We start from the raw sequence: 16491 nt of genomic DNA, 5'->3' as shown, positions 1-16491 counted from the left end.
TATTACCTAAAAACACAGGTTTTGAGCTGGGATTTTATGCTTGCCCGATGGTCCTTTCTAAATCACACTTTGAAAACAAACCAAGGGGGGCAGAGAATGGGTTTCATTGTAATAAATTGTAATTATGTGAACTTAATGATCAGATGAAGGAAACAGCATGTATAGCTTCAACTATGACATCTGAGTCCCTCTTCTAGCAAGAAGATTCATTTATGGCTGATGTGGATGTGATGATGTGAAATGTTGCTAAAATTAAGTTTAAATATTTTTCCACAGCTTTGCACGATTCCAGGGGAGTTGTGCTGGAAACTTGTTATTGCTGTTTATGAATTCTGGTCTGCATCGTTAGAGACTCTGGAGTCTGGGGTCAGTTTAGATTCGTGTCTTTTTAGATCAGGAAAAGCAGTGAATCTTTTGATAATATATAATGGAGTTAAAGCAAAGAAAATAAACCAGTCATTATCAATAAACATTTTCTTTCCATAGTAACTCTCATTCCATTCTTAAAACACAAGAAGATTTCTGGGCAGTTTATCCTGTGGTATACCTTTTAAAACACAAGTCACTTATAATAATTAGACCCTGAGCCTTATACCAATATCCACACCATTAAGTGCTACAATCCATCCATTAGTCCAGAATATCCAAACAATCTCCAGAACACAACCCTTCAGCAGAATTCTACAGTAAATGTCATTCAGAGGGTCCACCCTTTAGTTCCACACAATAGACAGTGGTCACTAATACCAACTGTTAATTCCCAGAAGCCACACAGTTGTTTTGCTGTGTGTCCGTGTGTATATAAAGCCAGCTATGCCAGTATGCAGTCAACCAGCAACGGTGAAGGAGCATCCAGATCATCTTAACACACTGAAGCATCATGGAATCCAGAGCTTCTCTCTCCATTCTAGCCCTGCTGCTCGGCTTCTCGCAGGCTTTCTATCTCACCCAGCCTGAGGAGGAGGACATCACAACTAGAATTCTCTCCATCAACAAAGGTCTGTTTGCTTGCTGATCTCAACCACAGAAGACCAGCATCATTAACACCATGCATTATGCAAATATAAGGATAGAAAATGCTCTTAATGAATTATTTTGTTACGACATCGTTTTAACTCTATTTTGTGTGACAGAAAAGTTTGTCTCCAGAATATTTGCCTCAGCCGTCGTTAATTCTTTCTCGTTTCTCTGTATGAAGGATCCAGTGAACCGTTGTTGGAAGGAGACATACTCCTGAAAAGAAGCAGGACTGCTGTGATCTGCACCAACAACAACTGCTACTGGAAGAAGTCCTCAAATGGCTTGGTGGAGGTGCCTTACATACTGAGCTCTGCTTTCTGTGAGTGAAAAACCTATTTATTGTTTTTTTTGGATGGCACTTTTACATAAGAGCTTATAAAAGTTCTAAAGTAAAATAATGAAAGTAATAAAAGAAACGAATCAGGTTTCTTATTAAAGTGTTGGACATTTGCTTCACAGCTTCTTCTGACAAGACTGTTATTGGCAATGCCATGGCCACCTTCCACAACAAAACCTGCATTCGTTTCATCTCCAGGACAAGTCAAAGTGACTACCTCAATATCCAAGGCAAAAATGGGTGAGACCCTCGAAAGTGATCCACTAACACATTATACATGGCGTTGGATGTTTATTTTAATTCGATCCGCTGTTATACACGGTGACACCAGTGACATGGACATGTCTTATCTTTATTTTCTCAGATGCTTCTCTAATGTGGGCAAAGCCGGTGGTGCTCAGGTCGTCTCTCTCAGCAGATTGGGATGCATGCAGCACGGCATCGTCCAGCACGAGCTCAACCATGCGCTCGGTTTCTACCACGAGCATGTTAGAAGCGACCGCGATAAATACATTACTATCAACTGGGACAATGTCGACCCGGTGATGAAGTCCAACTTTAACTTGAAGAACACCAACAACCTCAACACGCCGTACGACTACTCGTCTGTGATGCACTATGGAAGAACAGCTTTCTCCATCAACGGTCTGGACACCATCACCCCTATTCCCAATCCCAATGTGATGATTGGACAGAGAAATGAACTGTCCAACATTGACATCCGGAGGATCAACACTCTCTACAGCTGCTGACCTTGTTCAGAACTTTTGTCTTGATTTCACTTCTATAATTAGTATAGAAATATAACTGATGATGGTACAGGACACAGTGAGGATTTCACTCGCTGTCCAATGTGGAATCATGCAATGAAATGGCTGCAAGCATGTTTAGCTAAGTTTGTATTTTAATAATGTATTTTACGTGAACAACAATAAATGTTTTTGTTGCCCCAAAATCATGATCATACATGTTTAGTGATTTGATACTTTTCCAAAACAGACAAATTCTATGTTGATCATATACATGGATGATATTAGGTTCTAATTTAACATCATTGCTGATGATCTGACTGAACAGCAACAAAAAATAGTTTACAAATTCTGTCCATGGTCACCAATATAATGGTGTTTTTTCAAGATTTCAGGTCAGGTAGGTTTCAAAGACCTGAAATCCTCTCCAGGGAAGGCACAAAAACTGTTTCTTTAGAAACTTTATGGTCCGATTACTCCATTGGATTGCAAAGTTTTTTTCTGCCCCTTTAGAGGGGGTGGATTTTCAAACCCCACCTGTCCTCAATCACACCTAAAAATGGTCATTAAATACTTCTATACTTTCTTCTTCTTCTTAATTAATTAAAATATCAAGTTCTAATATAAAAACCTCATATAGCAATGAGTTCACATGAGAGAACTAACTGATGCTGTTTTTATTTACTTGCATTAGTGACCTAATTGTTAGTTTGTGGTTGTTTGAGTGCATAAACTTTATTTTTAATAGAGAAAATTATAAATGAAGATTAATGAACACACAAATATATACTGTATATATATCCTGCTATTTATTGCGCCTCACCTGTCATGTCTTTATTCACCACTAGAGGAGCACACACCACACTTTGAGAACTCATGGGCATGTGAATGAGGGTTGGTGGATGTCTGCAGTGTCTCCCACCTGGGCTCAGTGTTAAATGTGTTGTCTCTTTCACCTACTCAACTTTATTTAGCCAATGATATCTAACATAACTTAATAAGCATTTAAAATAAGAGAAAAACTAAAGAGAAAGAGAGGGAAAAGATAAAAAAGGATTATTAGATGCACGTATACTTGCTTATAATAAAACGGATACTGTACAGTGTGATCCGGCAAGACTACATACTGCAGCATTACTAAACTAGAGAAACAAAAGGGAACACAGACAGGAGGAGCATTGGGAACCAGCCAATTCACTTTGGAAAGGTGGAGGTGATTATTAACAGAAGGTTTGACTAAACAAACCTAGAATTAAACAGTGACTGTGTCTGAGTCCAGAACACTAATTTGAAAACACTTTACTAACAGTGGGGGCTTTATTTAAAAAACATTCTGTTCCCTGCTTTAGCATTCATTATTTGAGGTACCAATAAATAGCCTGCACCTTTTAACTCAAATAGGCATAAGAGATCATTGAGATTGTAATAATAGATCATATGAGATAAATAGCATATAGTAATATATTAGATAGATAGATAGATAGATAGATAGATAGATAGATAGATAGATAGATAGATAGATAGATAGATAGATAGATAGATAGATAGATAGATAGATAGTAATATATTAGATAGATAGATAGATAGATAGATAGATAGATAGATAGATAGATAGATAGATAGATAGATAGATAGATAGATAGATAGATAGATAGATAGATAGATAGTAATATATTAGATAGATAGATTCTTTACTAATGTATGGATTGTTGCTCTTGTGTTTGGTTATCGATATTTCTAGGGAGGGACTTGTGCTTTTAAAAGGCTTAAGATTTAAGCCAAGATAATCAGTGGAGAGAAAGGTAACCTCTCTTGACAAGGAGAAAAAATACTAAAACATTTTTTGAACTAAAGTGGGGTAAATTTCAATCTCTAGTTAACATACAGCTAACATTTGTTTTAAAATCCAGAAACATTGATCAGGTAGAGTCAGTTGGAGATGGAGTTTTGGCTGGAATGGATTCTGCATTATTACTGGCTATTTTAGACCGCTGTGCTGTCTCAGAGACCTAGTCATGATGTCGAGCTTCACCTTTTTCCTCCTTCGTTCAGCCAGTTAACACCAAGTGTAAAATATGTGTAAATGCACAGTGTAAACATGCCGATAGCAATAATTATATTTTTTAAATTACATTTTTGTTTCTTTGATGGTTTTTACCAAGGTTCATTTTTATAACAAAAAGTTATTTGTGATTCAGCATTAATCAGCGGACACCCTGAAGTACTGCAGTGGACCCCCAAAAAACCATGCTGAAGACCCATGTTAAAGACCCGTGTTAAAGACCCATGTTGAAAACCCGTGTTAAAGACCCGTGTTGAAAACCCGTATTGAAAGCCCGTGTTGAAGACCCGTGTTGAAGACCCGTGTTGAAGACCCGTGTTGAAGACCCGTATTGAAAGCCCGTGTTGAAGACCCATGTTGAAGACCCATGTTGAAAACCCGTGTTGAAAACCCGTGTTGAAGACCCGTGTTGAAGACCCATGTTGAAGACCCATGTTGAAAACCCGTGTTGAAGACCCATGTTGAAGGCCCATGTTAAAAACCCATGTTGAAGACCCGTGTTAAAGACCCGTGTTGAAGCCCCATGTTGAAGCCCCATGTTGAAGCCCCATGTTGAAGCCCCATGTTGAAGCCCCATGTTAAAAACCCATGTTGAAGACCCATGTTGAAGACCCGTGTTGAAGACCCGTGTTGAAGACCCGTGTTGAAAACCCGTGTTGAAGACCCGTGTTGAAGACCCGTGTTGAAAACCCGTGTTGAAGACCCGTGTTGAAAACCCGTGTTGAAGACCCGTGTTGAAGACCCGTGTTGAAAACCCGTGTTGAAGACCCGTGTTGAAGACCCGTGTTGAAGACCCGTGTTGAAGACCCGTGTTAAAAACCCGTGTTGAAGACCCGTGTTGAAAACCCGTGTTGAAAACCCGTGTTGAAGACTCGTGTTGAAGACCCGTGTTGAAGACCCGTGTTGAAAACCCGTGTTGAAGACCCGTGTTGAAGACCCGTGTTGAAGACCCGTGTTGAAGACCCGTGTTGAAAACCCGTGTTGAAGACCCGTGTTGAAAACCCGTGTTGAAGACCCGTGTTGAAGACCCATGTTGAAGACCCATGTTAAAAACAATGCATGTGTATCGAATGCCAACTTATCTGATGCACCACACTGTTCACTGTTATTGTGAAGCTTAACATTCCTTATGAAGTTGTTTTTAAAGAATAATATTATTACCTAAAAACACAGGTTTTGAGCTGGGATTTTATGCTTGCCCGATGGTCCTTTCTAAATCACACTTTGAAAACAAACCAAGGGGGGCAGAGAATGGGTTTCATTGTAATAAATTGTAATTATGTGAACTTAATGATCAGATGAAGGAAACAGCATGTATAGCTTCAACTATGACATCTGAGTCCCTCTTCTAGCAAGAAGATTCATTTATGGCTGATGTGGATGTGATGATGTGAAATGTTGCTAAAATTAAGTTTAAATATTTTTCCACAGCTTTGCACGATTCCAGGGGAGTTGTGCTGGAAACTTGTTATTGCTGTTTATGAATTCTGGTCTGCATCGTTAGAGACTCTGGAGTCTGGGGTCAGTTTAGATTCGTGTCTTTTTAGATCAGGAAAAGCAGTGAATCTTTTGATAATATATAATGGAGTTAAAGCAAAGAAAATAAACCAGTCATTATCAATAAACATTTTCTTTCCATAGTAACTCTCATTCCATTCTTAAAACACAAGAAGATTTCTGGGCAGTTTATCCTGTGGTATACCTTTTAAAACACAAGTCACTTATAATAATTAGACCCTGAGCCTTATACCAATATCCACACCATTAAGTGCTACAATCCATCTATTAGTCCAGAATATCCAAACAATCTCCAGAACACAACCCTTCAGCAGAATTCTACAGTAAATGTCATTCAGAGGGTCCACCCTTTAGTTCCACACAATAGACAGTGGTCACTAATACCAACTGTTAATTCCCAGAAGCCACACAGTTGTTTTGCTGTGTGTCCGTGTGTATATAAAGCCAGCTATGCCAGTATGCAGTCAACCAGCAACGGTGAAGGAGCATCCAGATCATCTTAACACACTGAAGCATCATGGAATCCAGAGCTTCTCTCTCCATTCTAGCCCTGCTGCTCGGCTTCTCGCAGGCTTTCTATCTCACCCAGCCTGAGGAGGAGGACATCACAACTAGAATTCTCTCCATCAACAAAGGTCTGTTTGCTTGCTGATCTCAACCACAGAAGACCAGCATCATTAACACCATGCATTATGCAAATATAAGGATAGAAAATGCTCTTAATGAATTATTTTGTTACGACATCGTTTTAACTCTATTTTGTGTGACAGAAAAGTTTGTCTCCAGAATATTTGCCTCAGCCGTCGTTAATTCTTTCTCGTTTCTCTGTATGAAGGATCCAGTGAACCGTTGTTGGAAGGAGACATACTCCTGAAAAGAAGCAGGACTGCTGTGATCTGCACCAACAACAACTGCTACTGGAAGAAGTCCTCAAATGGCTTGGTGGAGGTGCCTTACATACTGAGCTCTGCTTTCTGTGAGTGAAAAACCTATTTATTGTTTTTTTTGGATGGCACTTTTACATAAGAGCTTATAAAAGTTCTAAAGTAAAATAATGAAAGTAATAAAAGAAACGAATCAGGTTTCTTATTAAAGTGTTGGACATTTGCTTCACAGCTTCTTCTGACAAGACTGTTATTGGCAATGCCATGGCCACCTTCCACAACAAAACCTGCATTCGTTTCATCTCCAGGACAAGTCAAAGTGACTACCTCAATATCCAAGGCAAAAATGGGTGAGACCCTCGAAAGTGATCCACTAACACATTATACATGGCGTTGGATGTTTATTTTAATTCGATCCGCTGTTATACACGGTGACACCAGTGACATGGACATGTCTTATCTTTATTTTCTCAGATGCTTCTCTAATGTGGGCAAAGCCGGTGGTGCTCAGGTCGTCTCTCTCAGCAGATTGGGATGCATGCAGCACGGCATCGTCCAGCACGAGCTCAACCATGCGCTCGGTTTCTACCACGAGCATGTTAGAAGCGACCGCGATAAATACATTACTATCAACTGGGACAATGTCGACCCGGTGATGAAGTCCAACTTTAACTTGAAGAACACCAACAACCTCAACACGCCGTACGACTACTCGTCTGTGATGCACTATGGAAGAACAGCTTTCTCCATCAACGGTCTGGACACCATCACCCCTATTCCCAATCCCAATGTGATGATTGGACAGAGAAATGAACTGTCCAACATTGACATCCGGAGGATCAACACTCTCTACAGCTGCTGACCTTGTTCAGAACTTTTGTCTTGATTTCACTTCTATAATTAGTATAGAAATATAACTGATGATGGTACAGGACACAGTGAGGATTTCACTCGCTGTCCAATGTGGAATCATGCAATGAAATGGCTGCAAGCATGTTTAGCTAAGTTTGTATTTTAATAATGTATTTTACGTGAACAACAATAAATGTTTTTGTTGCCCCAAAATCATGATCATACATGTTTAGTGATTTGATACTTTTCCAAAACAGACAAATTCTATGTTGATCATATACATGGATGATATTAGGTTCTAATTTAACATCATTGCTGATGATCTGACTGAACAGCAACAAAAAATAGTTTACAAATTCTGTCCATGGTCACCAATATAATGGTGTTTTTTCAAGATTTCAGGTCAGGTAGGTTTCAAAGACCTGAAATCCTCTCCAGGGAAGGCACAAAAACTGTTTCTTTAGAAACTTTATGGTCCGATTACTCCATTGGATTGCAACGTTTTTTTCTGCCCCTTTAGAGGGGGTGGATTTTCAAACCCCACCTGTCCTCAATCACACCTAAAAATGGTCATTAAATACTTCTATACTTTCTTCTTCTTCTTAATTAATTGAAATATCAAGTTCTAATATAAAAACCTCATATAGCAATGAGTTCACATGAGAGAACTAACTGATGCTGTTTTTATTTACTTGCATTAGTGACCTAATTGTTAGTTTGTGGTTGTTTGAGTGCATAAACTTTATTTTTAATAGAGAAAATTATAAATGAAGATTAATGAACACACAAATATATACTGTATATATATCCTGCTATTTATTGCGCCTCACCTGTCATGTCTTTATTCGCCACTAGAGGAGCACACACTACACTTTGAGAACTCATGGGCATGTGAATGAGGGTTGGTGGATGTCTGCAGTGTCTCCCACCTGGGCTCAGTGTTAAATGTGTTGTCTCTTTCACCTACTCAACTTTATTTAGCCAATGATATCTAACATAACTTAATAAGCATTTAAAATAAGAGAAAAACTAAAGAGAAAGAGAGGGAAAAGATAAAAAAGGATTATTAGATGCACGTATACTTGCTTATAATAAAACGGATACTGTACAGTGTGATCCGGCAAGACTACATACTGCAGCATTACTAAACTAGAGAAACAAAAGGGAACACAGACAGGAGGAGCATTGGGAACCAGCCAATTCACTTTGGAAAGGTGGAGGTGATTATTAACAGAAGGTTTGACTAAACAAACCTAGAATTAAACAGTGACTGTGTCTGAGTCCAGAACACTAATTTGAAAACACTTTACTAACAGTGGGGGCTTTATTTAAAAAACATTCTGTTCCCTGCTTTAGCATTCATTATTTGAGGTACCAATAAATAGCCTGCACCTTTTAACTCAAATAGGCATAAGAGATCATTGAGATTGTAATAATAGATCATATGAGATAAATAGCATATAGTAATATATTAGATAGATAGATAGATAGATAGATAGATAGATAGATAGATAGATAGATAGATAGATAGACGGACGGACGGACGGACGGACGGACGGACGGACGGACGGACGGACGGACGGACGGACGGACGGACGGACGGACGGACGGACGGACGGACGGATGGACAGATAGATAGATAGATAGAGAACTCAGAGAGTTATTCTAGGCCCATATTTGCAGTTCAGTAATGGTGCCGGTCTAGTGCCATTGAAATCAGAGAGGTATCAGACCGTGGTTGACGTCGAGAATCTTTGATGTGAAGTCCTCCTGCTCAGGTTGGGTCAGATAGAGAGCTTGCGAGAAGCCGAGCAGCAGGGCTAGAATGGAGAGAGATGCTCTGGACATCATGATGCTTCAGTGTGGGAAGATGATCTGGATGCTCCTTCACCGTTGCTGGGTGACTGCAGAGTGTCATACCTGGATTTTTATACACATTGGCACATGGCGAAAAAAAAGTTGGTGTGGCTCGCTTGGGATCAAGGGTAGGTGTTAGTGTCCACTGTCTCATGTGTGGAGCTTAAGGGAGGACCCTCTAAACTCAACACTGACTTCAAAACCTTTCTGAATCAAAGCGAGCATCAGGCGACAGTTTGGATATTCTGTACTAAAGGATGGACCGAAGGCTCTTGATGTCAGGTCATTGATCTATGTTTCAGGTGCTGTTTTAGGGAGTGACTTGTAAAATGCAGGTCTTACGGTTTCATCCAAGATAAACAGCATGGAAATCCTACTGTGTGTACTTGAGAATAACTAATTCATCTTTTAGATGCATATCCTGTGGTTTCGATCCCAAAATCTATGCATATCTCTTAATTATTGCTCAGGTGAAGCTGGACCTGCACCCAATATTTCTTTTGAGGATCCAGATGAATTGATTTACCAGATCGCGTCAATTGGAGTTGCCGCTCTGGTCGGCATGAAATCTGCGGCACAAACGGTCATCTTCACGTTAGACCAGAGACCAGTTGGCTCTATTATCATTTCACGACACTTCATGTTTTATCGGTTCTTTACCCTGGCCCGGACTTCCTGCTGGAAGTCAGGAGACTCAGATGTTCGGTCATTTCGAATTTGGCTGCAACAGGACTCCAAAAAGTTGGGACAGGGCCATGTTTACATCTGTGTAGAATCACGTCTTCTGTCTATATATATCTGGGAACTGAGGAGACAAGTTGCTGAAGTGTAGGAAGAAGAATGTTGACCCATGTGTGTCTGATACAGGGCTCTAGCTGCTCAACAGTTCTGGGTTTCCTTTGTTGTTTTTCGTTTCACGATGCACTAAATGTTTTCAAATGGCAAAAGGTCTAGACTGCAGGCACGCCAGTTCAGCACCAGGAGTTTTCTATTACAAAGTCGTGCTATTGTCATATATGCAGCAATCAGTTAGCTTTGTCTTGCTCAAATAGACAAGGTCTTCCATGAAAAAGACGTTTTCTGTATGGAAGCATTTGTTGCTCTAAAACCTGTATATACCGTTCAGCATTGATGGAGCCTCTCCAAATGTACCAGCTGCCCAATCCACTAGTCAAAGCACTAATGCACTTTGACAACACCAGAGATGCGGCTCTTTGAACTGGGCGCTGATACAAAAGCCGGAAGATCCCTCCACTCTTTAGTCCAGAGGACGTGGCTTCCATTGTGTCCACAAGGAAATGAGAGTTTTGAATCGTCTGACCACAGAACAGTTTTCCACTTTCCCTCGGTACATTTTAAATCAGCTTTAGCCCAGAGAGGTTGTGCCGTTTCTGGACCATGTTCATGCATACCTTCTTCTTTTGTATGACAGGGATTTGACCTGCATTTTTGGATGTGTTCACAGACAATGACTTCTGGAGGTGTTTGTGAGCCACTGCAGTGATTTCTATTACAGAATCGCGACTGTTTTAATAGCAGTGCCGCCTGAGGGCCCGAAGGTCATGGGCATCCGATAATGATTTTTGCCCAAGTCCCTTGTGCACAGAGATTTCTCCAGATTCTTTGAAACCTTTCATGATATTATGCTCTGTAAACGATGAGATATTCAACTGTTTGCAATTTGATGTCGAGGAACATTATTCTGAAATTGTTCCACAATTTGTAGACACAGTCTTTCAGAGATTGGTGAAGCTCTGCCCATTTTTACTCCTGAGATACACTATTTATAACCAATCATTTTACTCACCTGTTATCGACATCATGCTAAAATGTCACTTGTAGAAAAAGCTATTTATTATATAACTAGTGAACATTTGTGAAATGCTGGTTTGAACTTTGGCAGTGTCAGAATTGATTTTCATGTTTTGGAGATTCATGAATGTGGGATGAAGGACACCGAGTAAAGGTGTTTATGTGAAATGCGCCATTTAAGTAAACGCTACACAAAACATGCTTGCAGCCATTTTATTGCATGAGTCCACATTTTGTTAGCACAGCAAGTGAAGTCCTCACTGTGTCCTGTATCATTAGCGCTTCTACAATGTTACAGCAAAGTGAAATCAAAACAAAGGTTCTGAACGAGGTCAGCAGTTGTAGAGAGTCTTGATCCTCAGGATGTCGGTGGCAGACAGCTCCGTGCTCTGTCCAATCTTTACCGAAGGATCGGGAATAGGGGTGATGGTGTCCAGACCGTTGATGGAGAACGCTGTTCTTCCATAGTGCATCACAGAGGAGTAGTCGTACCGCGTGTTGAGGTTGTTGGTGTTCTTCAAGTTAAAATTAGACGTCATGGTTTGGTCGATGTTGTTCCAGTTGATGGTGACGTAAGTGTCACGGTCGCTTCTAACATGCTCGTGGTAGAAACCGAGTGCATGGTTCAGCTCGTGCTGGACGATGCTGTTATAAACGCAACCCGGCTTGCTCAAAGAGACCACCTGAGCGCCACCTATCTTGCCCACGTAAGAGTAACATCTGAGAGAAAAATTAAAAAATATATGAATATATGACCGTGACACTGATGTCAACATGTGGGCACTGTGCATTAAACAGGAAAAAAAGAGCATCAAGCTCCAATATGAGACATGTTAAATGCTTTAGTGGGTCTCACCCGTCTTTGCTCTCGATGTTGAGGTAGTCACTTTGATTTGTCCTGGAGATGAAACGAATGCAGGTTTTGTTGTGGAAGGTGGCCATGGCATTGGCAATTACAGTATTGTCAGAGGAAGCTGTGAAGAAAATGTCCAGTACATAAATAAGAAATCGAGAGTGTGTGTCATAAGTGGACAATGTGAATAAGGTAGTCTTTCACTCACAGAAAACAGAGCTCAATGTGTAAGGCACCTCCACCAAGCCATTCGAGGACTTCTTCCAAAAGCAGCTGCCGTCGGGGCAGACCAGAGCGTTCTTAATTCCTGGCAAGAGTATGTCTCCCTCCAGCAACAGTTCACTGGATCCTTTATACAGATAAACACAATGGATTAATCACAGCAAAAACAATATGCTGTATTATTTGTAGTGTCTGAGCTTTTGGAGTCCAACATTCTGGTCTCACATCAAATTTTCATTGCCAGAGTTTCTGTCACTGGTTCAAGTGCAAAACATAGAATGGGAAAATCTATATTCCAGAATGATTGGCTTAGAAGAAGACAGATTCTAGGCCCATATTTGCATTGCAGTAATGGTGCCGGTCTAGTGCCATTGAGATCAGAGAGGTATCAGACCGTGGTTGACGTCGAGAATCTTTGATGTGAAGTCCTCCTGCTCAGGTTGGGTCAGATAGAGAGCTTGCGAGAAGCCGAGCAGCAGGGCTAGAATGGAGAGAGATGCTCTGGACATCATGATGCTTCAGTGTGGGAAGATGATCTGGATGCTCCTTCACCGTTGCTGGGTGACTGCAGAGTGTCATACCTGGATTTTTATACACATTGGCACATGGCGAAAAAAAAGTTGGTGTGGCTCGCTTGGGATCAAGGGTAGGTGTTAGTGTCCACTGTCTCATGTGTGGAGCTTAAGGGAGGACCCTCTAAACTCAACACTGACTTCAAAACCTTTCTGAATTAAAGCGAGCATCAGGCGATCGTTTGGATATTCTGTACTAAAGGATGGACCGAAGGCTCTTGATGTCAGGTCATTGATCTATGTTTCAGGTGCTGTTTTAGGGAGTGACTTGTAAAATGCAGGTCTTACTGTTTCATCCAAGATAAACAGCATGGAAATCCTACTGTGTGTTCTTGAGAATAACTAATTCATCTTTCAGATGCATATCCTGTGGTTTCGATCCCAAAATCTATGCATATCTCTTAATTATTGCTCAGGTGAAGCTGGACCTGCACCCAATATTTCTTTTGAGGATCCAGAGGAATTAATTTACCAGATCGCGTCAATTGGAGTTGCCGCTCTGGTCGGCATGAAATCTGCGGCACAAACGGTCATCTTCACGTTAGACCGGAGACCAGTTGGCTCTATTATCATTTCACGACACTTCATGTTTTATCGGTTCTTTACCCTGGCCCGGACTTCCTGCTGGAAGTCAGGAGACTCAGATGTTCGGTCATTTCGAATTTGGCTGCAACAGGACTCCAAAAAGTTGGGACAGGGCTATGTTTACATCTGTGTAGCATCACGTCTTCTGTCTATATATATCTGGGAACTGAGGAGACAAGTTGCTGAAGTGTAGGAAGAAGAATGTTGACCCATGTGTGTCTGATACAGGGCTCTAGCTGCTCAACAGTTCTGGGTTTCCTTTGTTGTATTTTTCGTTTCACGATGCACTAAATGTTTTCAAATGGCAAAAGGTCTAGACTGCAGGCACGCCAGTTCAGCACCAGGAGTCTTCTATTACAAAGTCGTGCTATTGTCATAGATGCAGCAATCAGTTAGCATTGTCTTTCTCAAATAGACAAGGTCTTCCATGAAAAAGACGTTTTCTGTATGGAAGCATTTGTTGCTCTAAAACCTGTATATACCGTTCAGCATTGATGGAGCCTCTACAAATGTACCAGCTGCCCAATCCACAAGCACTAATGCACTTTGACAACACCAGAGATGCGGCTCTTTGAACTGGGCGCTGATACAAAAGCCGGAAGATCCCTCCACTCTTTAGTCCAGAGGACGTGGCTTCCATTGTGTCCACAAGGAAATGAGAGTTTTGAATCGTCTGACCACTGAACAGTTTTCCACTTTTCCTCGGTACATTTTAAATGAGCTTTAGCCCAGAGAGGTTGTGCCGTTTCTGGACCATGTTCACGCATACCTTCTTCTTTTGTATGACAGGGATTTGACCTGCATTTTTGGATGTGTTCACAGACAATGACTTCTGGAGGTGTTTGTGAGCCACTGCAGTGATTTCTATTACAGAATCGCGACTGTTTTAATAGCAGTGCCGCCTGAGGGCCCGAAGATCATGGGCATCCGATAATGATTTTTGCCCATGTCCCTTGTGCACAGAGATTTCTCCAGATTCTTTGAAACCTTTCATGATATTATGCTCTGTAAACGATGAGATATTCAACTGTTTGCAATTTGATGTCGAGGAACATTATTCTGAAATTGTTCCACAATTTGTAGACACAGTCTTTCAGAGATTGGTGAAGCTCTGCCCATTTTTACTCCTGAGATACACTATTTATAACCAATCATTTTACTGACCTGTTATCGACATCATGCTAAAATGTCACTTGTAGAAAAAGCTATTTATTATATAACTAGTGAACATTTGTGAAATGCTGGTTTGAACTTTGGCAGTGTCAGAATTGATTTTCATGTTTTGGAGATTCATGAATGTGGGATGAAGGACACCGAGTAAAGGTGTTTATGTGAAATGCGCCATTTAAGTAAACGCTACACAAAACATGCTTGCAGCCATTTTATTGCATGGGTCCACATTTTGTTAGCACAGCAAGTGAAGTCCTCACTGTGTCCTGTATCATTAGCGCTTCTACAATGTTACAGCAAAGTGAAATCAAAACAAAGGTTCTGAACGAGGTCAGCAGTTGTAGAGAGTCTTGATCCTCAGGATGTCGGTGGCAGACAGCTCCGTGCTCTGTCCAATCTTTACCGAAGGATCGGGAATAGGGGTGATGGTGTCCAGACCGTTGATGGAGAACGCTGTTCTTCCATAGTGCATCACAGAGGAGTAGTCGTACCGCGTGTTGAGGTTGTTGGTGTTCTTCAAGTTAAAATTAGACGTCATGGTTTGGTCGATGTTGTTCCAGTTGATGGTGACGTAAGTGTCACGGTCGCTTCTAACATGCTCGTGGTAGAAACCGAGTGCATGGTTCAGCTCGTGCTGGACGATGCTGTTATAAACGCAACCCGGCTTGCTCAAAGAGACCACCTGAGCGCCACCTATCTTGCCCACGTAAGAGTAACATCTGAGAGAAAAAAAAATATATATATGAATATATGACCGTGACACTGATGTCAACATGTGGGCACTGTGCATTAAACAGGAAAAAAAGAGCATCAAGCTCCAATATGAGACATGTTAAATGCTTTAGTGGGTCTCACCCGTCTTTGCTCTCGATGCTGAGGTAGTCACTTTGATTTGTCCTGGAGATGAAACGAATGCAGGTTTTGTTGTGGAAGGTGGCCATGGCATTGGCAATTACAGTATTGTCAGAGGAAGCTGTGAAGAAAATGTCCAGTACATAAATAAGAAATCGAGAGTGTGTGTCATAAGTGGACAATGTGAATAAGGTAGTCTTTCACTCACAGAAAACAGAGCTCAATGTGTAAGGCACCTCCACCAAGCCATTCGAGGACTTCTTCCAAAAGCAGCTGCCGTCGGGGCAGACCAGAGCGTTCTTGATTCCTGGCAAGAGTATGTCTCCCTCCAGCAACGGTTCACTGGATCCTTCATACAGATAAACACAATGGATTAATCACAGCAAAAACAATATGCTGTATTATTTGTAGTGTCTGAGCTTTTGGAGTCCAACATTCTGGTCTCACATCAAATTTTCATTGCCAGAGTTTCTGTCACTGGTTCAAGTGCAAAACATAGAATGGGAAAATCTATATTCCAGAATGATTCGCTTAGAAGAAGACAGATTCTAGGCCCATATTTGCATTGCAGTAATGGTGCCGGTCTAGTGCCATTGAGATCAGAGAGGTATCAGACCGTGGTTGACGTCGAGAATCTTTGATGTGAAGTCCTCCTGCTCAGGTTGGGTCAGATAGAGAGCTTGCGAGAAGCCGAGCAGCAGGGCTAGAATGGAGAGAGATGCTCTGGACAGCATGATGCTTCAGTGTGGGAAGATGATCTGGATGCTCCTTCACCGTTGCTGGGTGACTGCAGAGTGTCATACCTGGATTTTTATACACATTGGCACATGGCGAAAAAAAAGTTGGTGTGGCTCGCTTGGGATCAAGGGTAGGTGTTAGTGTCCACTGTCTCATGTGTGGAGCTTAAGGGAGGACCCTCTAAACTCAACACTGACTTCAAAACCTTTCTGAATCAAAGCGAGCATCAGGCGATCGTTTGGATATTCTGTACTAAAGGATGGACCGAAGGCTCTTGATGTCAGGTCATTGATCTATGTTTCAGGTGCTGTTTTAGGGAGTGACTTGTAAAATGCAGGTCTTACGGTTTCATCCAAGATAAACAGCATGGAAATCCTACTGTGTGTACTTGAGAATAACTAATTCATC

At 41.2% G+C, this 16491-nt stretch overlaps 4 protein-coding genes across 4 annotated transcripts; 2 read left to right on the top strand and 2 right to left on the bottom strand.

Annotated features, from left to right (window-relative positions):
• Positions 1-880: 880 nt before the first annotated feature.
• Positions 881-2109, top strand: LOC310731633 (hatching enzyme 1.2-like; the record flags this gene model as incomplete). The annotated part of the gene is made up of 4 exons (XM_083551293.1): positions 881-998; positions 1199-1339; positions 1480-1597; positions 1722-2109. 4 exons carry the CDS (start codon positions 881-883, stop codon positions 2107-2109), a joined length of 765 nt encoding a protein of 254 aa, XP_083407419.1.
• Positions 2110-6203: 4094 nt separating this feature from the next.
• On the top strand, positions 6204-7432 carry LOC310731632 (hatching enzyme 1.2-like; the record flags this gene model as incomplete). The annotated part of the gene is made up of 4 exons (XM_083551292.1): positions 6204-6321; positions 6522-6662; positions 6803-6920; positions 7045-7432. The coding sequence occupies 4 exons, from the start codon at positions 6204-6206 to the stop codon at positions 7430-7432; spliced, it is 765 nt and encodes a 254-aa protein (XP_083407418.1).
• A 3943-nt stretch (positions 7433-11375) lies between these two features.
• Positions 11376-12678, bottom strand: LOC310731631 (hatching enzyme 1.2-like; the record flags this gene model as incomplete). Its single annotated transcript, XM_083551291.1, has 4 exons — positions 11376-11811; positions 11948-12065; positions 12153-12293; positions 12561-12678. 4 exons carry the CDS (start codon positions 12676-12678, stop codon positions 11424-11426), a joined length of 765 nt encoding a protein of 254 aa, XP_083407417.1. The 3' UTR covers positions 11376-11423.
• A 2098-nt stretch (positions 12679-14776) lies between these two features.
• Positions 14777-16079, bottom strand: LOC310731630 (hatching enzyme 1.2-like; the record flags this gene model as incomplete). The annotated part of the gene is made up of 4 exons (XM_083551290.1): positions 14777-15212; positions 15349-15466; positions 15554-15694; positions 15962-16079. 4 exons carry the CDS (start codon positions 16077-16079, stop codon positions 14825-14827), a joined length of 765 nt encoding a protein of 254 aa, XP_083407416.1. The 3' UTR covers positions 14777-14824.
• Between the last annotated feature and the right edge of the window lie 412 nt (positions 16080-16491).

This window comes from Silurus aristotelis (assembly GCF_946808225.1).
Source record: "Silurus aristotelis genome assembly, chromosome: 9".
Taxonomy (NCBI): Eukaryota; Metazoa; Chordata; class Actinopteri; order Siluriformes; family Siluridae; genus Silurus; species Silurus aristotelis.
This window is presented reverse-complemented; position numbering and strand designations above follow the sequence as displayed.